Genomic DNA, 20,808 nt, shown 5'->3' with positions numbered 1-20,808 from the left:
AGCTGTAGCTCACGAAAGCTTATGCTCAAATAAATTTGTTAGTCTCTAAGGTGCCACAAGTCCTCCTGTTCTTGATCTGAGATAGTAAGGGCTGAAACTGTTACCAGACTTACTTAGCTGCCTTGACATATAACTTTACAGTGAGTTATAAGACAAACAAAATTAAGACTGAGCTCTGTCACAAACCCGTGTTCACTTTTACAGTGCAATGTAATATTTAGTAATCTGCCACAATGGTAATCGCCACAATGGTACAGAAGAGTAGGTAGGTGCTTAAAAATAGTATGATTTTAGGTAAAATCAGAAATACACTGTAGGTTTATTCTTGGAACTTCTTGAGAACTATAACTTAATTAATAAACATATGAATGGACAGATGGCAGTTCTTTGATACCTTCTCCCACCCGCCTTCCCCCTGAGGGGGGATGTTCCCTTCTGCTGATTGGCTTTTCAAATCCTAGTGTTAGGAGAACACAGGAGAGGAGAATATGAGGCAACCTAAACAACTCCAATTCAAATTCTTTTTCAATTCTGATGAAAACACAAAGATGTGCAATTCAGACAGTGTAATTAATTGCTGTAGGAGAGCCAGCTCAACCTCCCGGAGATCAGTGTGCAGATCTTATGCTTTCTGCTCCAAAGGGGAACATTGGTTATATCAGTCACATGGTCCCACCCCACCCCTTGTTCCCAGATCTCTGAACAGCTTTCCACAGGTTCAGTGTAGAGGAAGGAGGTAAGCCAGGCTGGAGGAATGGACGTGCATTTTTCTTCCACCAACCTCACCAGGAGTCTTCAGAAAAGTTAATGCAGCCTCAGACTAGGTTACATATTCTTTGGAGCCCTTTCCTTGCCTTGGAACCTCCTTGAAACAGACTGCTGGGACAGGCACATGCATCCCAGGACAAGGTCCCTGTCACACCTCCCTCAAAGTGAGGGGAGTTTCAGGGCTAGTGGTGGGTTGGGATTGGGAAAGCTCTGGCAGCATGACTTCAATGGAGTCCCGTAGGTAGGGAGTTGGAAGGAGACTGTGTGCTACCTTCATGCCCCCCTGTCCTGGGGCTGTTTGTGGCGTGGTTCACGCCCCAGTATACATTAGAGCGGCTTCAAGGGTGCTCTAGCTTGTGCCCATCTGTAAAGGCCCTTGAGTGCCTGTTGTGACGATGACGATCTCTGGAGAGCAAGGGTGTTCTACATGCACCTCTTCCTTGGCCACATTCTCTATCCTAAGAGAAACTGGATGGAGTAGCATAGAGCCACATATTCTAGCCCCATGCCACATGTACCAGGGAGATCCTCAGGTAGCTGGCTTAGCCAGTTTTGTGCCAGTAGACAGGTGCAAAACAGCTTCAGAGCTAGGGTCTGGCTCAAGCAGTGTAGAATCAGGCTCATGGTTTGCCTTTGGTAGCAGCGTAACTGCTTAATACAGCCACCTTGTTTGGAGCCACAAACTACTTCAGGGTAGACTATTAACTGGGGGCCTGATTCTCTTTTGCCTTGTATCTTGTGTAGTAATTTACACCCTTGGAAAGTGAGTGTGAATAAATACAGAGGGTGCAAGACAGTGGGGAGCCAGGCTTTAGGGCTGGGTCATGCATTATTTCATTTGATGCACAGACATGTCTGCAAAGACATAAGTAAATAAGCTCTCGAAACTTAATCTTTTCAGCAACAGGTTTTCCCCATTAGGCTGGGCAAACAAGTAGCTGACACCTTTCGATTGTATCACGGTGTAAGCAATATTTCAGAAATGTAGCAGACTCCTGCTGCCAAATGTTAATGAAGTCACTAATAGTAGGTGACTGTATACATTGTGATTAGAGTCATTACTGTTTTAGTGCCAGAGCTCTGGAAATATCTCCCTGGGAGTTACTATTAGCATCTTTTATAACCCCTTCCTCTAATCAATCATTTAAATTAACTCAAATCCATATACCTGTTGGATCACTGTTAACCATTTCCCTGGGATCTTCCTTTCCCCCTCCTTTTTGCTTTATTTTGTTTTCTCACCTTTCAGTAAATTTGTGGTAATTATTTGTCGTATTGAGTAGAGATGCAGTTTGTTTGAAAGCAGAGAGCAAAGAAAAAGGATGAAAAGAAATAATGTTATCCCAAAGAGAGTGTAAAATTATTTATAATTTTACATAATTTATAATTATTTAGCTTATTATAGAACTTTTTGCCTATTAATGTAACTGATTGAAATTTTTCTGACAAAACAGTTGTCCATCAGAAAATGCTGATTTGACAAAATCAGAATGTTTTATGGAAATGTATCAATTTAATCAATGTTTTTGAAAAAAATCATTCAAACAATTCAAAATATTTCATTTTGACCACACCAAAACATTTCAATCAGACTTCAGTGTTGCATTTTATTATGTTATAATCTACAATATAATATAACACAAAAGTAGCACCAGTAAAGTCAAAATGAAATGTTCTGATCATTCCTAAGCAAAATTTCAGAATTCCCATTCTGTGGGAAATTTCAAAATTTTGAATTTTCATTCTGATTTGGAATGAAAAAATTTGAAATTTCCTGTGAAATGAGATTCCGGGGTCCAACCAGCTCTACCTCTTAAATTAGGCTAGAGATACAGTGTTGTCTAGTGTTCTGAACACAAGGCTGGGAGCCAGGAACTCCTGAATTCTACGCCTGAACATCCCACTGCCTTGCTGTGTAAACTTGGGTGAATCATTTAACCTCTCTGTCTTGGGTTTCCCACCTGTATAATGGGGAGAATAATACTTATCTACCTCAGAGTGGTGGTGTTAGGATTAGCTAATGAGCAACATACTGCAGTCCTTGCCCAAGCAAAACTCCCATAGGAGTCTTTTGCTTCAGTAAGTACTGTTGTGTTTGCCATATGGTGTGTACAGAGCTTTGAAAACGTATGCAAAACACTATAAATGTTAGGTCCTGCTTCAGGAAACGCACTTACACATGTGATTTAATGCATCTCTATTCAGGAAAGCACACTGGGATTTTAAAAGTTAACTGTAAAGTAAAGCATGTGCTTAAGTGCCCTTCCTGAACATGAATCTTTCCCTGAATTGAGGTCTGAATTACTATTTTATTATTTCAGTTGGGAACAGGTGCAAAATTCAGAAAAGAACTATAATATAATAGATGAGGGACTAGACAAAATGTAATTATTTTTTTGAAAACATCATTTTTAAATATGATGAGCTAACAAAATTGTGCTACTTGCTTTAATCCCTGGGGATACAGGACTAATATTAAAAAACACGTTTTTCAAATCCTTTACAAGTAGTTATATCTGCCAGAATTTGTAACTACCTCACGCTTCAGGTCTTAAGGCAATCTCTAACTATTAGGGATCAGGATGAGACCTAATTTGGTGGAGGGGGGAAAGTATCCTTGATCTGCCACTGTATGGTTTCTTACCCCTTCCTCTGAAGCATCTGGTTCTGGCCACTGACTGGATGGACCTTGGGTCTGATCTAGTTTGGCAATTCCTATATTCTGAACAAGGCCAGTGGCAAGATGGACACCTTCCAACTTCATTAGTGTGGAAAAAAATATTATTACTATCCTTATTTGAAGTAGTTCTCAAAGACCTCAGACAGGCTTGAGGCACTATTGTAAGAGGCACATTACAAACACCCAGGTAAATATAGTTCCTGCCCCAAACGGTAAAACAGACCTACAATTTTAAAGCTATGTAAATAGATACTGATTGAAGATGAAAGATAAAGGAATTCAAGGATCTTTGAATACTGTTCAACAAAATGGGTGAAATGCTGATCAAGTGATATATGATTATGGTGATGTACACACAAGATAATGATACCATTTATGGCTGATCGGTCTTGACTAACAATGAGTGCAAACCCTAGATACTCAATAATTCTGTTATTTTCTATCAATTCAAAATGCAGTGTCTGCTCATTAGAAAAGCCCTCCTCATTGCAAAACAAAAGACACGCTAAGGGGCAGATGATAAGACAAGCAAACCTAGAGGACAAAAGTTAAAGTAGTAAACAATCCCATTTGATGAACATTGAAGATGATATTAAATGCTGCTAACTGAAGGCAATGTTTCTGCATATATGCATAAGAAAATACTTGTATGCAGTGTTGCTGTAGCCATGTTGGTCCCAGGATATTACAGAGACAAGGTGGGTGAGGTAATATCTTTTATTGGACCAACTTCTGATGGTGAGAGAGAGAAGCTTTCAAGCTTACCCAGAACACATCTTCAGACCAATTGCTGTTGGTCTAATAAAAGACATTACCTCACCCACCTTGCCTCAAGAAAATATATATCTATCATCAGCAAAACTGGTGGTGCAGCCGGATAGAATCAGTGTGGCTGTGTGGTATAGACTGCAGTACATGGCCAATGCCAGACATAGCAAGCTGCCCTGCAGACTGACGGCGCTGCTCATGAGTTCCTGGGTTCCTTTGGGTCCAAAACCGTACGCAGGTTATTATGACATAAAGATCTCCATCATTTTAGGATTCAATTTCCTTCTATCCCATAGAGACTTCTTGTTAAATGAAGTCTCAGTATAGAAAGTGAGATTAAAAAAAGCCACACATTCTGAGAGCTTAGACTTCATTTGCAAAAATGTAATTGGATGCTGGTGTTTCAGTGCTTGTTGCTTCTTGCTTCCATCTGCTGGTGGAAAGTTGAAAAGGCAAGGGACACTGAAAATACCTCTATATTTGGAGGAGGGGGAAAAAATGCTCATTTTTAGAAGCATCTAAATCCCATTCCTGGTAGCAGAGCCGCCTGCATATATTCGATAAATGATACTAGTGAGCCTCTTTTGCTTTAAATGTCATTGCTACATCAGAAGAACTTCCTTGTAAAACTCATCTATCGATTGAGATGATACTAACCGACAGAAAAAACTAAATGCTCTTCTGTTGCTCAGCTTATGCAGTAAAAGGCATTTAAGGCAACGAGTTCTAACAAAGTTGTAAGAACATTATGAACTGTTCCCTTCCCTTTGGAATCAGAAAAGCGTCAGAAAGCGGAGATGTGAAAAACTCAGTATATCAGTAACTAATTTACAATCCGGCAAAAGCATTGGTTAATGTCATGCTGTTACTCCTAATTCTTTCCTGCCTTTGACCCCTGGTGTCTAGATTCTAACTTGTAACCATTAGTGGAGATGGATCAAGACACTGGCCTTCTCGTGCCACAAATGGAGTTGAGAGGGGATTTAAACTCCCTGCTTTTCAGTGTGGTGAAATGAACACAGCAGTAGATTAATGCAAGGATTTGAGCTCACACAGCATGAGAGCTTTCAAAAATAGTGTTAACAGAGCTACAACTGCCTCTTTCACAGGAAGCAAAAGGAGAGGGACAAAAACATGAACAAACACAGGGCAAAGTCTTGCCATTGCTGTTGAGGATACAGTGGCTCCTGAGTGCAGTGGGACTGGCAGGTGGGCCACTGAGAGCCCAAACAGGGGCTTTCCATACCCACAGCATGCTGCAGTGACTGGTTCTGCAGCCGTGCAGGCAGGGACAGAGTAAGGGCAGCGTGCCCGTGGATCCACAGTTATGTGTAAAGAGGTGGAGTGCAAGGGCAAGTGTGTGGACAAGGCAGCCCAGGGCACTGCTCTCTGGCCTGAGAGAGACTTCCTTGCCTCACCTTCCTGTTCAGTTGGGTTTTGGACCTGGGTTGAGGATTTGGCATATAAGCAATGACAGCTGGGTTAAAATGATGTAAAGGAAGGACAGAGTTTTCTTTAATATAGGGCCCTCTTCTGAACTGTTTTATGCAAGGGAGCAAAGAGGCTTAAGGTGCCCTATTACTGCCTTGCACAGGCTATGAGAGCGCATCCTCCCACGGGGCTGTTACTTCCCCTCCGGTTCTGGAGCTGATCCTGTGCTGTGGAAGACAATGGAAGATTTCCCATTGGTTTCAATGAGAATAGGATCAGACCCTCTGTGCTTTGTTTTGTGATATTTCTCCTTCTGTGTCTCCAGGCATGGACCTGGTTATTTGTTATCTGTGCTTATAGTGCAGTGCTGGGACTTCAATGGTACTAGCTATATACAGACTAGTACCTAGGTTTGGAGAAGCACTCGGAAGTTTGTCTGCTTAGCTGAACTATCCCAGCCACTTGGATCGGCACAGCTGGGCTGGAAATAATCTCAAGAGAAAAGGTTCTCTCATCCGATCTCCACAGCCTCCCCTCAGGCTTGGCATATCTTAGGGATAACAGCACTTTTGCTTTGGATGGAAGCAGAAAGTGCAGAAGAGTGTGCAAATGAAAAATACATTTTAAAAAAGTGACCATGTTTGTTTCATATATCCTTTCCCCCTCTCCATCAGAAATGGCTTGGTTCAGTTCATGTCTAGGGCAGATGCCCAGGTAGGTTCTTATTTTATCCAAACGGGTTCATGTATTCCTGATTTAGAATCAAATGCTGGCTCGAGAGTATGGCAAGAGACACCAGGTGTGTGCGGGAGTCATTCACGGGGGCTCTGAGGACGGGAAGAGAATCCTTCTTGCTGGTTTACAAAGAAGTGGCTTTAGTAGTTGCTGGGACTGCAGCACATCCTTCTTCCTTCCCCCATGTGGGTGCCTGAATAGAGGGGACATATACAGGGATGTGTCCACCAGCTCCCAGTCTGCCCCACCCACAGAAATGCCTTGCCTGTGGGCTTCATAGCAGATGGGAAGCCTGCTCTGCCCTCATGAATTCCTAGGGCTTGTCTGCACTGCAGAAACTTTCTCACCGGTTTTCAGACCACTTCAGATGAAGTGGTTTCAAAGCCAGACAGAGCTGCTTAAGCTGGCCTGATCCATTTTTGCTGAAACAATTTCAAGACTGCCTAGAATCCCCCTGCCATAGTGGATGGAAGTGTATCAGCTCTGGTGTCATCACGGTCACCCGGGACAGCATTTGAATGTGTACAGTTTGGACTGGGTGGAATTTGGTGCTAAAGCTTACCGTAACTCTGCCTGTGAATGGGCCTGTTTATTCTGTTGACATCAGAAAATTCCTTTCCTTGGGTCAGATTATGCTACCCTTAGTCGCATAAGGATTGCCTTATTCCACAAGCAGTCTGGGACAGTTTGTGCTATAAAATATTGATCACTGTTTTGAGTGAGAGTATCCCAATCCAGCACTTAGTGAGGAAAACCGTTCATTTCCCCCCAACTGTCTGCTCTGTGCTCCCTCCCCAGCCAGACTAGCAAGTTGCTGAAGAAGGCGACACATTCCAAATTTCACGCCAGTTTGATTAATGTGTCTCGGCTAATTGTGTGAAAGATTCCAGTCTTTTAGAATGTGAGACCAGGTTATTGTTCATCCAATCACAGTTAGCATGTGAAAATGGGGGATGTTTAGTGTCCAAGTGTTGGAGTCAAAGGAGGGGTGTCTTGGAGTGGGTCAGAGAGCAACACCCACTCCTTTGAAGGGATGTTACTATGCTCTACTAAACATGTAAACCTCTTGCTCAAAGCACTTCTTTTCCCTCCTCCACTTTTTTCAAGATAGATATTCCCCGCTCCCACCTCTCAGGGAGTGAGTGAGGTCTAAGTCTGCGGATGGATGGATTTCACGTTCCAGGGTTTTTAATATTTCACTTTTATATTTCTCTGAGAGAATGATCCTGCTGAGAGGCTGAGAATCAGTGCTCATCATTTCCCCCTCATTGACACTTGGATATATTGCACTGAAAGATATCCCAGAAGAAAACATTAACGAGAGAGAGAGAGAGAGAGAGCCTGCTTTTCAAAGCATACTTCTCAATCTGCCCACATCAAAATAAGAAACAACTGGCCCTTTGAAGTTCAGGACACAGACTTCTCAGCCAGCCTGCATGGAAATAGAATAAACCAGCTTTATAAATCACACACACTTCTCACCTTGCCCACATCAGAATCAGGGGCAGTGACCTTTGAAAACAAGGTTTAAAGGCCTCAGACCTCAGCTCCATAAGAATAAAAGGCATAGTTAGATCATACCTACAAGTATTTGTCACCTTGTCCAGTGTAAAATAGGAGATGCTGGCCCTTTAAGTTGAACAGTAGACTAATTAGGGCTTGTCTACCCTTACACTTTACAGCGCTGCAATTTTCTCACTCAGGGGTGTGAAAAAACACACCCCTGAGCGCAGCAAGTTTCAGCGCTGTAAAGCGTCAGTGTAGACAGTGCACCAGTGCTGGGAGCCGCGGCCCTCATGGAAGTGGGCTTTTCAGAGTAGCGGGAGAGCTCTCTCCCGCGACTGAGAGAGCGCTCTGCCGTGACTACACAAGCCATCTTAAAGCACTGCCGTGGTAGCGCCTTAACGTTGCCAGCGTAGACTAGCCCTAACTAAGGCTATGTCTCATACCAACCTTTCCGTGGCACACAGTATCGTTGCTCTATGCTGGCGGGAGAAAGCGCTCCCACCAGCATAATTAAACCACGCCCAACAAGTGGCGGTAGCTATGTCAGTGGGAGAGCATCTCCCGCTGACATAATGCTGTCCACCCGAGCGAATTTGTCAGTAAAACTTATGTCCGTCGGGGTGTGTTTTTTCACACACCTGACCGACATAATTTTGCCAACAAAAGTGCTAGTGTAGGCAAAGCCTGACTCTTCAGCACTTGGTACAACAAAATGTTAAATCACTCTAAGCTTTAGGGATGTACTAAGACCCCCCCTAATTTCTGCAAGGCGTTGAATTTTTTTAATGGAAAATTACTGATCCAGTTCTTAAAAGGTTAGTAACTCAGAGTGCATGTAGAAACTCTTTCTGTGAGACGGTACCTGGTTTATAGTTGGGAAGCTTGGAAAGTCCTGGCCAGGTATCCTCAGTTGGGACCCCCAACACCTGTGTGGGGCAAGAGATCAGAAATCAACTGTTTGAATCCATTTGTACAGTCTGAGACAGAGTCAGATTCTGACCTCAGTTACACTAGTGTGAATCCAGAGTAATCCCTTGGAAATCAATGCATTTACACCTGGATCTACTCTAGTGTAGCTGAAATTGAAATCTGGCCCTATGTGTAAAGGAGAGATATGCTTTAGTACTGCTGAATTTATAGTAAAAAGGGACTTGCCAAAGTTTAATGCCACTGCTGCTGGGAATATCAATGTACATGTGCAGCTGCACTGACAGGTGTCATTTACAAGGGTATGTGCAATAACAGGGTCATTGTATAGCCATGTTTACAGCTAAAGATGTCCCTCTAGGGCCAGGATTATATTGATGAGTGGTTCTCTGCAGTTGTACTTGCACCGCATGATATGCATTCAGTGGCCATGCACTGTAGCTGTAATAGAGACCCCTGCTGTTTCGAGATCAAAAAGAAAAGATGGTAAACATCTACTGACAGGTGCTAAAAAATAATTCAGGGCCTGATTCTGAGAGGTGCTGAGCCTCAACGTCTCCTTTTGCCTTGAATGTCAGTCAGTGCAGCTCAGCACCCCTCAAGTAGTGGAGTTCAGGCCAGTAAGTATCCCCTAAGGTCACTTTTGCTGCAGAGGACTATGAGACTGAGCACATATGTATACATTTTCTCTTTGGAATTGCAGCTGTTCAGTGTGATAGTTATTATTTATTACATACAAAGTGCCCTGCGTATAAATGTAATGTTATGCTCAAATAAATTGGTTAGTCTCTAAGGTGCCACAAGTACTCCTTTTCTTTTTGTTGTTCCTACTGTAATTCTGGCCCTGACTCTGCTACATGCTGAGCACCTCCTGTGAGGTGCGGAGAGTCTTTAATTCCTACAGAAGTCAGTGGAAAGTGAGAGAGTTCAGCAGTCTGTAAATGAGCTGTGCCAAACACGTAAAGCTCATACCCAGTTTATGGCATGAGATGATAGAAACCGTACTGCCATCTCCAGGCATTCAGAAATCTGAGTCAGGCCCCCAAAATCATTTATTTGCTTTCTGCTTTTGGAGCCTTTTAGATTACTCTCAGGTTTTATTCTGCAACCAGGAGGGCTAGGAACTTAACCTTTCTTTAAAATGAAAGCTAAGATTCTCATATAATCACCTGACATCAGGAGCTGGGTCTTTAAGTAAACACCAAATATTAAGAGACTTGTGATAAAATTGCAAGAGTTGACAACACTGTGAAATATGATACAGACAGCAAATATGGAGAGTGGTCATTAAAAGTGGCATGCATTTTTCACCTGTATTTTGGAAACAATAATGAGGCTATGATGAAAATTCCTAGACTCTGCAAGATGGGCAGAACAGCTAGGGTGACTGGTCTGGATGTGGATGAGGATACATTAATTTATAAATAGCACATTTATAGCACAAATAGGACATGTTATGTCTACAGATTGGCTCAAAGCAAACCCCAGACCTGCACACCCCTAAATTGTGGGGGAGGGGGTCATTTATAATCTGAACCTGAATTCAGAATTGTGCAGTCGACTCTTATCTTTCTAACAAGCCACATCAAAACTCTGAATCTGAAATCCCTGAAATACACAGTGTAGAAAATCCAGCTCTACGTTTTGAAGTCTTCTTCCTACTGACAGGTTTCAGAGTAACAGCCGTGTTAGTCTGTATTCACAAAAAGAACAGGAGTACTTGTGGCACCTTAGAGACTAACCAATTTATTTGAGCATAAGCTTGAAGTGAGCTGTAGCTCACTTCAAGCTTATGCTCAAATAAATTGGTTAGTCTCTAAGGTGCCACAAGTACTCCTTTTCTTTTTGTTGTTCCTATTGTAATTCTGGCCCTGACTCTACTACATGCTGAGCACCTCCTGTGAGGTGCGGAGAGTCTTTAATTCCTACAGAAGTCAGTGGAAAGTGAGAGAGTTCAGAAGCACCTGGCAGAATTTGGCTCTGTAGCCCAATTCAGCAGATCATCCTGTTCAGCAAAGTACTTAAGAATGCACTTAACTGTAAGTATGTGCTTAAGTTCTTTGCTGAGCAGGGAGGGATTAAAGTGCATGGTTAAATGCCTTGCTGGACTGGAGTGTGAATGAGGCATGGGCTCAGAATACCAGTATATAGTATCAATTACACAATTTCATCAGAAGCTAGAAATACATTTTTTCAGTCTGCTCTTTAAAAGTTGATGTGGTCGCAAACCATGACATTTGGGTCCACTGTTAAATTCTCAGGGATTGGGATCCAGGGCTTTGTTTTGAGTTTGACCCCTCAATGAATAGATTCCTGATTGGAATCTAGGCCTGGACTCTATATATTTAATTGATATGAACATACTCCTAAGATTACTTTACCCTTTACAAGTCCTTCCTACATTCTTTTAATCTAGCTATAACAAATCTCTGGGTCAAGTTATCAAACATTTTGTATGGAAAAACAAGAAGCCTAGAATTAGCATTAGTAAGTTAAAATTGCTCAAGGAAACAAGGCATCTTGTCCTTCCAGACTCTCACGGTGCAGCATCACTACATCTGATATAGGAATGGCAAAATTTCTGTTTCAGATTTTCAAAAGTGACTAGTGATGGAGGTTGCCTCCGTTTTTGGTACTTAAATTGGGACATTTTAAAAGACCTGATTTTTAGAAAATACCAAGCACCTATCCTCTAAACATCATTTAAAGTGTCCCAAGTTGGACACCCAACAGTCGCTAATCAGTTCTGAAAATCTTGGTCTCAGTATAGTCATCTTCCCGATGTAATGTATAACAACAACGAACCTTCTGTGTAATGGATTAACTATTTCATGGCTCTTAGACCTTCCTTCCTGATTCTTAAATATTATTTCTGTCTTTTGTAGTATGAATTATTAACCCAACGCATAAGAAACTTTCAAACAGCTCAGATATATAGTGACCTAAATTAAACCAAAGTAATTTGTAGTGTAGACATAGCCTCAGGCTTGAGGCTAAAGAACCATTTTCCTACTGCCTTGGTTGAAGAGTTCTGTGTTTTCTCCTCTTTGGATCAATCACCTTTGGGAAAGTCCCATTTCAGAGGGGTAAGTCCACAGAGAAGCTGAAGATGTGGCCAGAGGATGGCAGTGTTGGCCACTCAAAGCAAAAAACAACAAGAAGCTAATGTTTCATGTTTCTGAAGAGTCAATGACCAAGAGCAATATACAACAGCGCATATATTGGTTACATCCACCTTGATTTAGCCCAGATGCAGGGAGATGTAGGTCATTCAGCAGCACAAATAAAGGATGGGACACTGCAGGTCATAGAAATGAGTTCTCATTCAGAAATTCTATGTCCCCTAGTGAATTCCCCAATAGACTTCATTAGAATACTCCTACTGGTCTCTCCTTATTCCTTCTAGTTCTTCTTCGAGTGCTTGCTTATGTCCATTCCATATTAGGTGTGTGTGCTCACTACATGCACCGGTGCCAGAAGTTTTTCCCTTAGCAGTATCCATAGGGGACCGACATTCCAGGTACAGCCTGTAAGCCATTCAAACTGCAGCAATCTCAGGGCCAAGGAAGTCAAACCCAACAGGAGCCTCCCCATATGAAGAGTAGGGGCGACAAGCACCGTCTGAACCACCCACCTCCTCCCTCTGCCCAGTCAGGCTCGACCCGCAATAAGTAGGGGGGGCAAGCGAGCGTTTTGAGTGTGCGCTCAAGGGTGACCTACCAGACTTTACCCCGGATCCATCTGTCCTGCCATTCTCCAACTGCCTTTCTTTTTTCCTCCCTGCATGGACAGCTATAACTTCAGACCGCTGGGTCCTCAATACTGTGGTGGAGGGTTATATTCTACAGTTTACTTCCTCCCGCAACCCCTTTCCCCGTCCCTCTTCAGGGACCCTTCTCACGAGAGTCTCCTCGCACAGGAGGTAAAGGGGTTGCTACAGTTGGGTGCAGTGGAAGAAGTTCCTCTCGAGTACAGAAACAAGGGGTTCTATTCCCAGTACTTCTTGATCCAAAAGCCAAGGGTGGTCTGTGGCCCATCCTGGACCTGAGGGACCTCAACAAGTATCTAAAGAAGCTAAAGTTCTGCATGGTCTCCTTGGCTTCTATCATCCCCTCCCTGGATCCAGGAGACTGGTATGCTGCCCTCAACTTGAAGGATGCATGCTTCCATATAGCGATCTTTCAAGGTCACAGATGCTTCCTCCGATTTACAGTGGGGCCCCACCACTACCAGTTTGTGGTGGGTGCAGAAGGTTGCGTTCCTGGTGGCGGTGACATCGGCAAGACAGGTCTCTGAAATTAAAGCCTTGACCTCAGGACCTCCGTAACCTGTCTTCTACAAAGATAAGGTTCAGTTGCGGCTCCCCCCAGCCTTCCTGCCAAAGGTGGTCTCCACTTTCCATATGAACCGGGACATCTTCCTCCTGGTGTTCTGTCCCAAACCGCACAAGACCAGTGAAGAGATGCGTCTTCACTCCCTGGACGTCTGGAGGGCCTTGGCTTTCTACTTAGAATGGTACTAAGCCTTTCTGAAAATCGACTCAACTGTTCATCGCTACAGCGGGTAGGATGAAGGGTCACCAGCTGTCCTCGCAGAGGATTTCCAATTGGTTCACCTCGTGCATACGGACCTGTTACAACCTGGCGGGGGTTCCGCCGTCGCCGATTGTCAGAGCCCACTCGATGAGAGTGTAGGCTTCTTCGGTGGCCTTCCCGGCGCACATCCCTATCCAGGACATCTGTAGAGCTGCAATGTGGTCCTCTGTTCACACATTTACCTCTCATTATGCCATCACTCAGCAGGCCAGAGATGACGCTGGGTTCGGCAGAGCTGTGTTGCAATCGACACGTCCATGAATTCCTACCCGCCTCCAGGGGTACTGCTTGGGAGTCACCTAATATGGAATGGACATGAGCAAGCACTCGAAGAAGAAAAGACAGTTACCTTTTCTGTAACTGGTGTTCTTCAAGATGTGTTGCTCATGTCCATTCCACAACTGCCCTCCTTCCCCACTGTCAGAGTTTCCAGCAAGAAGGAACTGAGGGTGGAGGGAGATGGTGGCGCCCCTGATACTGCAACATGCGGGTGCCACTCCAGAGGGCGCCAGAGCCGGTCCCCTATGGATACTTCTAAAGGAGAAGCTTCTGGCACCAGTGCATGTGGCGAGCACACACAACTAATATAGAGTGGACATGAGCAACACATCTCGAAGAACACCAGTTAAGGAAAAGGTAACTGTCTTTTTTTCTTGGTTTCTGCTGGTGCACCAGGAATCCCATGGATATCAGTAGACCCATAGTTCGAGTCCAGCATCAGTTGGAACCAGATGAAAAATGAAAATTAGAATTTCTGAGTGGGTCTGTGATACAGAACGATGGCAGACCCTGTTGATTTTTCCTAATCCTCTTAATTATCCAGCAGCATACAGTTCCTTGAGTAGTCTCTTGAATGGGCTTAGGCCTTCAATCTACTCCCCTTGATGGATGTCAATGATAGTGTTGACATTAACATCAATGGGAATAGGACTGTGTCCTTAAAGGGCTTGTCTACACGTACAACGCTACAGTAACAGCTCTGCAGATGTGCCATTGTAGTACGTTAGTGTAAACTCTACCTATGCTGATGGGAGGGATTCTCCTGTCAGCACAGGTAATCCACCTCCCTGAGAGGCAGTAGCTAGGTCAACAGAAGAATTCTTCCATTGACCTAGTGCTGTTTACATGGGGATTGTGACAGACCCAGACCAGTGGGATACAGGAGTCTGGTAGAAGGCAAATATATTGGCCACTGAATGAACAGTTTTCTGTTCCCTGAGTGACCAGAGCAGGGGCTGCCCTAGAGCTATCAGGAACCTGCCAGAACCAATTAAGACAGGCAAGCTAATCAAGACACCTGGAGCCAATTAAGAAGTTTCTAGATTCAATTATGGCAGGCAGGCTAATCAGGAGACCTGGCTTAAAAAGGACCTCCCATCAGTTAGTAGGGGGGTGTGCCAGGAGCAGGGAGTGAGAAGGTGTGCTGCTGGAGGAGTGAAGAGTTCAAATGTGATCAGGCTTCAGGAGGAAGATCCTGCAGTGAGAATAAAGAAGGTGCTGGGGGGGAGGACAATGGGAAAGTAGCCCAGGGTGTTGTAGCTGTCACACAGCTGATACAGGGAACATTGTGGACAGCTGCCATCCACAGGGCCCTGGGCTGGAACCCGGTGTAGAGGGTGAGCTGGGGTTCCCCCCATCCCCCGCCCCATCCCCCGATCAGACACAGGAGGAGTTGACCTGGTCTGTGAGAAACACTAGAAGGGAAGGTCTAAATTGGAAAGGGATCTGCCCTGCCCCCGACCCACTAAGTGGGACCCAGAGACTGTGGGGATTGTTCTCCGTTTCCCCCATGCTGGCCAGTGATGAGGTTAGCTGAGTGGATGGCAGGTTTGAGCCACTAGCAAGGGTGCCGTGAATCTCTGAGGCGAGCAAATCTGCCAATAAGCGCAGGACCCACCAAGGCAGAGGAGGAACTTTGTCACAGGATATAGGTCACTTTAGCTACCGACCTAATTTTCTAGTATAGACCAGCCCAGAATCTTGTTGCCATTTTCAGTGCAGCAGTCACAAATCAGCAGCATAAGCCGATAGGACAGCAGTTCTCAAACTTTAGCAACCCAAGGACCCCCATTTTGATTTAAAATTTTTCGCGAACCCCAAATTCCCCACTCAGCCCCAGGCCCTGTCCCCTTCCCCCAAGGTCCCACCCCTGCCCTACGTCTTACCGCTCCTGTTCCACCCCTACCCCTCCTCTTTCCACCCCCTTCCCTGAGCGTGTCCCGCCCCCACTCCTCTCCCTCCCTCCCAGCTCCTCCTGCATGTCACTGAACAGCTGTTCCCCAGTGTGCAGGAGATACTGGCACGGGAGGGAGGGAGGGCGGGGGAGGAATTGATCAGTGGGGCCCATGGACCCCCTGGAGTAAGGAGCCCAATCTGCGAAATGCTGCACTAGGACAATGTCAGCACCTCTTAAAGAGGACAATCTACTTTATGTCTTGGACAAGTAAGGGTGTTAACTAGAGGGAACAGGATTTGCAGTAACGACATACCTTTTATGACTCCTTCAGTTTGATGTCAGTGTAATTGGTTTTAAATTTTTGATGAGATGACAAACATCAAAGGAAAGTCATTTTGATGCACTCGAGTGACTGTAGGAAAGTTACCAAATATAAAATGGTTTATAGGATATATCTGTAAACTTAGCACATCGGACTGAGGATTCAAACCAAATTACGTCTCTTGTATAAAGCAGCCATGTTCAGGATGTAAAATTTAACAACATTGATATTTTCCTCTCAATTTCCTGGCTGTATTTTACTCACTGCCCAGATCTTCTCCAGCTGTTCCAGAGTACCAGTAACTGCTGGGAACACGGGTTGACCCTGGAGCATTTCAATCAATATACAACCTGCACCCCTGCAAAAAAGAAATACCAACTCATTCAAGTAAGCGGCACATACAGTGTGTGTGTATATATGTGTGTGTGTGTGTGTATATATGTATGTGTGTGTGTGTATATATATATATATATATATATATATATATATATATACACATAGGTAAAAAAAGTCTATCCTTCAGCATGTTGGCCTAGATGTTAATATAACTCTGGGTAGGGTGATAGATAGTATTGTAGTAATGGTCCCTGGCACTTACACAGTGATACAGATAGGGCTTTTTTTTATGGCTTTTGAAATGCTAGGTGGAAATGGTCATTAGCTTTAGCAGCAACAGTGAGATTGTGATGTCTTACATCGATTCATATCAGGCCTAATTTATTTGCAGCCCCCAAGATGAGGTAGATAGAACCAGGCAGCTTTCTGGAGAGCCTGTTTTGATAAATATAAGTCAGTACAGTGCTGCCAGGGCTGCTATTTTAATCTAAGACGTCAAGGCCACAAGTGTCTCTAACTCTCAATTGGAGGTGCACTCCACCTCTTCAAGATCAAGGCCAGGGTTTCTGTCCTGCTAGGAAGTTTGCACATGTAAGTGACATAAAAGGGTGTTGCAAAACTGATCTGTTACCTAAACTGCCATCTGACACAGGGTCTAGAGCAATAGAGTTCCAATCTGAACAGAAAAGAATATAGGAAACAGAAATCCAGAGCTGCTAATCATTAGTGCAGAGATCTAGTAGGGGTGACAACTGGAAGTAGAACTCAACAAGTTTTTCCACGCTCAGTTAACATTTGCTGTGAATTAGGAATTGGCAGCTGTGCTTCTGTAATATTTAAATATGTACTTTTAAATGTTTACATTTGCCTCAGTGTATATCCACATCCCTTCTTTTTTTCTTTGGCTTTTCAGTAGCCTTCGTGGTATTTATTCTGGATCCAGCCCCATAGGAATGAGCAGTGCTTCTTCATTGCTGTCTTACGCAGGATGTTTCTAAAAACAACATTTTATTTTAAATTTTCTAAGAGTTAGGCCCAGGCACACAATCGTTTAATTTGCTTTTTCCTTTTTTCTTTTCTTTATTTCTTTTCTTAAATTTCTGAATTTTTATTCTTGAGGCTCCCTGCCCCTTCATATCTACAAGCTTCTCAAAGGATTTCTGTTCTGTAGAGCTACCTTATGGAGGAATCAGTGGAGATGAAGGGGTGTATCGGTGGGAAAAACAAGTAGGTGGGATCAAATAGCAAATTCTTCCACAAGGGAAAAATGCAATGGGGCATTTTACTGCTCCATTTGTGATTATTCAATAGCTTGGGGGCATGAATCTCCTCTCACTTGCACCCATTTTAAACTGGGGTAATTCCACTTGCTTCACTGGGTTTCCTCTGATTTATACTTGTGATACAGGAGAATCAGAGTATGGCCTTTATGCTAATCTCACTTGCTGTGGTATAAATCAAGAGTAACTACTGAATTCAATGGAGTTACACTGGTGTAAAATTGGGGCAAGTGAGATTAGCATCTAACCCAATTAAGAGTGTTTTCTGCCTTTTTTGGGTACTTCCTGGATTTTCTCTTCCATATCCTGTGACCCAACCTGAACAGACCTTCCTACCAACCCCAATACTAAATAGTAGGGAGCGCTATCTTAAATCCCTTTGTAAAATCCCTCACGAAGGGGCCTACAGTTGTGATTTCAACAAGTTCCTGATGTTCATGTGGGCTGTAAAATAAGATACCAATTGCTGAAGTGCAATGAGATGTAAAATTTGGTATTAGATTCTTCAATTCAAGTGGGTGTAATCAAGGCAGGTTTAGACAATGCTACCAAATCTACTGTCACAGCATCTCTCAATTCACCAGGGACAGGTTCAAATGCTAGTGTGATACTTGCTGCCCATGCTCCTGGGCTACATCATGTGGTGTACGGTGGTGATCTCTGTGGTGATAAGAACTTGGGCCCTCTGAGGATTCAGGATTTCTCTCTCCCTCTTTATCATGTCACTGAGGAGGGTAATTTGCAGGTTTCCCCCTCCTCCTGTTCAATGGGAAACCTTCATCCACACGTTCCCCTCATCTTCAAGTACAGTTCCCAGTTCTGGATGCATTTCCTGTTGTCCTTAAACACCTTTGAGTGCCCTAACTGGCATAGAGAGCAGAGAAATTTGAGGCAGGAATGAGAAGAATGTTGAATCTAGGGCCTTGCAGTGGACAGATCCCCAACAAATGACCTCATGGGGGCTCCAGGTCTGCATGAATCTGCCCTGGGTGTAATATTCCTGTAAGATTATATTCGGCACTTGTGGGGGTGGGGTTTACTGAAAATAAGATATACAGCCAAGCTGGCAGTACTCACAAAACCAGCAGCTGCCGAAAGCCAACTCTAAGTATTCATAAAGAATTTTGTTTAAAAAAAAATTTCCCTGATGTTCAGTGTAATCTTCCCAAAACATTCTGTTAGTCTCCCTGAAGTCCCTTAATTGAATCTTCTAAGGTCTCAGAAAGACAGTGAGGGAGAAAGAGAGCAAGAGAAAGAGATTAAAGAAGCTCTGCAAGTTAGTCCAAGAGCTAGTGAGCCTCCTTCTATATCTCTCTTAATCTATTCAAGGCCCTATTCACTTTCCATGTGCCTCCCACTGACAGTATTGCTGCTCATGCGCATTATGGATGAATTGCCATCATGTTTTATTTTTTATAATTGGTTCCTTTAAACCAAGGCTTTAACACTCACTGTCGCATGCCATTGCCAAGGGCATTCCGACCCAACTTCATGTAAATTGCTATGTCCGAAAGAAGAGGATTTTTTTTCTTTTTTCCTGATAGACAAGTTACGTCTGTGTGACTGGACATCTTTTCCTAATAGATAAAAACTGAACTTATATAGAGCCTACATCAAGATAATAAATGACTCTTGTGAGAGGAAGTCAGGGAATAGAGTTCACATACTTTCCATTCTCTCAGCATGACGTCTTTCTGAAAGGCGAACACTTTGAATGCTATTATTATAAGGAGGTGTTATAACAAAGGTGCTGTGCTGGAATGTAATGGAGTGGGGCTCAGAGTCCCTTATGCTGTGCTACTGGTGACAGATAGTGCTGGATGAAATCTTTATAGACAAGCCCCTGTGTCCTACATGGTACATTAGGGCAAAATTATGCAACAGAGATCCTGGCTTTGTACAGCAGGAACCCCAGGTTTATACATTTAGGGGATGATCAGGCCCGTGGACTGGCCTTGAGTCAGTGAGGAGCAGGAGGGCAGGTACCAGAAGGTGTCTGCCTTGTACACCAGTGGCGCTGGAACCAGGGGAGGGGGGGGAACAAGGGGGCCATAGCCCTCCCACTTTTTGAAAGTGGACAGGCCTGTCCTGTCCACTTTTTGCCGGAGTGGACCCCACCCCCTTCCCTTCCTCTTCCCCCCCAAGGCCCCACCCCCCAGCTAGGCCAGTGTGAAGCCCGGCCAGGGAGCCTGGGCAGTTGTGGGAGCCGTGCAGACCCTCCACTTGCCTGCGGAGCAGGGGGGCCGAGAGCAGCCCCCGTCCTGTGAGCCCACCCCTGGGCTCCCTGTCCGGCCCAGGGCAGGGGTGGGGCTTCGGAGGGCAGGTGTGGGCCCGCAGCCCCCCTACTTTTGGGAAGGTTCTGACACCTTTGAGTACAACTGCATGTTCCACTAGGCAGGCAGGCAGGCATCTTCTTCAGCAGTCCATGAGGGGCTGTAGGTGGCTTAGCCTGGGGAGAGCCAATGGACTGGTGGCTGCTTAGAGAGAGGCGGGGGGAGGACATTCCAATTTAGATCTGCCTAGCTGCTGAGAGCCGTTATAATGGAGAAACAAGTTATTTTAGTCATTGAAAATTTGATGCAATTAAAGTGGCAGTAGCCTTGGAGAGAGGAAGAGACTTAGAGCTCCCACTCCCCTGCACTGCCCTCTTGACCCAGGCCACCAGAACCTCCGATAAGCCTCATGCTGCTGGAGAATATGCCTGCCTTGTGGCGCTGGAGTTCTGCTGGGCACACACCTGCTAATGCAAGTCTCCCTGTGCTTCTTGCAGATTTTGTCAGCCTATTAGGCTCCTGCCCAGTCCCCCAAAGACCCTAATGAGGTCTTTGTCCAGGCACAGAAGTGGTCATAGCAGAATGATGGAGTTACAAGGTATTAACTGGTGCTTGAGGAAGGAGTGAAGTTGAGCAGAAGTTTACTCAGTTGTGTAATTGTATAGAGCATGGGACTTTGCCTATTTTAACTGCGGAATGTGTTTGGAAATGAACAGTGGTGTAAAAGATGAGGTATCTCAGAAGTAAAGATAATCCAAATATCCTTCTAACTCCAAACCCATCTAGGACTCTTTGATGGCCAGAGCTGTGTTTTGTTATCAAAGGTCAGATTTATTCTTGGTGTAATTCTTCTAGTTATCATGTGTCCAGAAACCAGTATTTCCAGAATGATACCACAGCCTTGGCCAATCAGATACCTCCAGAATAATACACGTTTGCATTAGATTTGAAAGTGCTTTACAAAGGTTAGTGAACTCATGACACCTCTGGGAGGTATATAGGTGAGATATG

The 20,808-nt window shown here is 44.3% G+C and overlaps 1 protein-coding gene and 1 long non-coding RNA gene across 2 annotated transcripts in view; one reads left to right on the top strand and one right to left on the bottom strand.

Annotated features, from left to right (window-relative positions):
- Positions 1-20,808, bottom strand: part of CDK15 (cyclin dependent kinase 15) — a 51,022-nt gene that overhangs the window by 17,244 nt on the left and 12,970 nt on the right. Inside the window, exons 9-10 of the mRNA XM_043525683.1 lie at positions 16,173-16,266; positions 8,751-8,814 (exon numbers count right to left, since the gene is read on the bottom strand). Coding sequence (XP_043381618.1) covers positions 8,751-8,814; positions 16,173-16,266 — 158 coding nt within the window. The remainder of the gene's footprint in view (positions 1-8,750; positions 8,815-16,172; positions 16,267-20,808) is intronic.
- Positions 14,852-20,545, top strand: LOC122462468. The gene is made up of 3 exons (XR_006285013.1): positions 14,852-14,904; positions 16,180-16,295; positions 20,295-20,545. It is a non-coding gene; the product is annotated as an uncharacterized LOC122462468 (long non-coding RNA).

The sequence above is a fragment of the Chelonia mydas genome, chromosome 11, assembly GCF_015237465.2.
Source record: "Chelonia mydas isolate rCheMyd1 chromosome 11, rCheMyd1.pri.v2, whole genome shotgun sequence".
NCBI classification, from domain to species: Eukaryota; Metazoa; Chordata; order Testudines; family Cheloniidae; genus Chelonia; species Chelonia mydas.
This window is presented reverse-complemented; position numbering and strand designations above follow the sequence as displayed.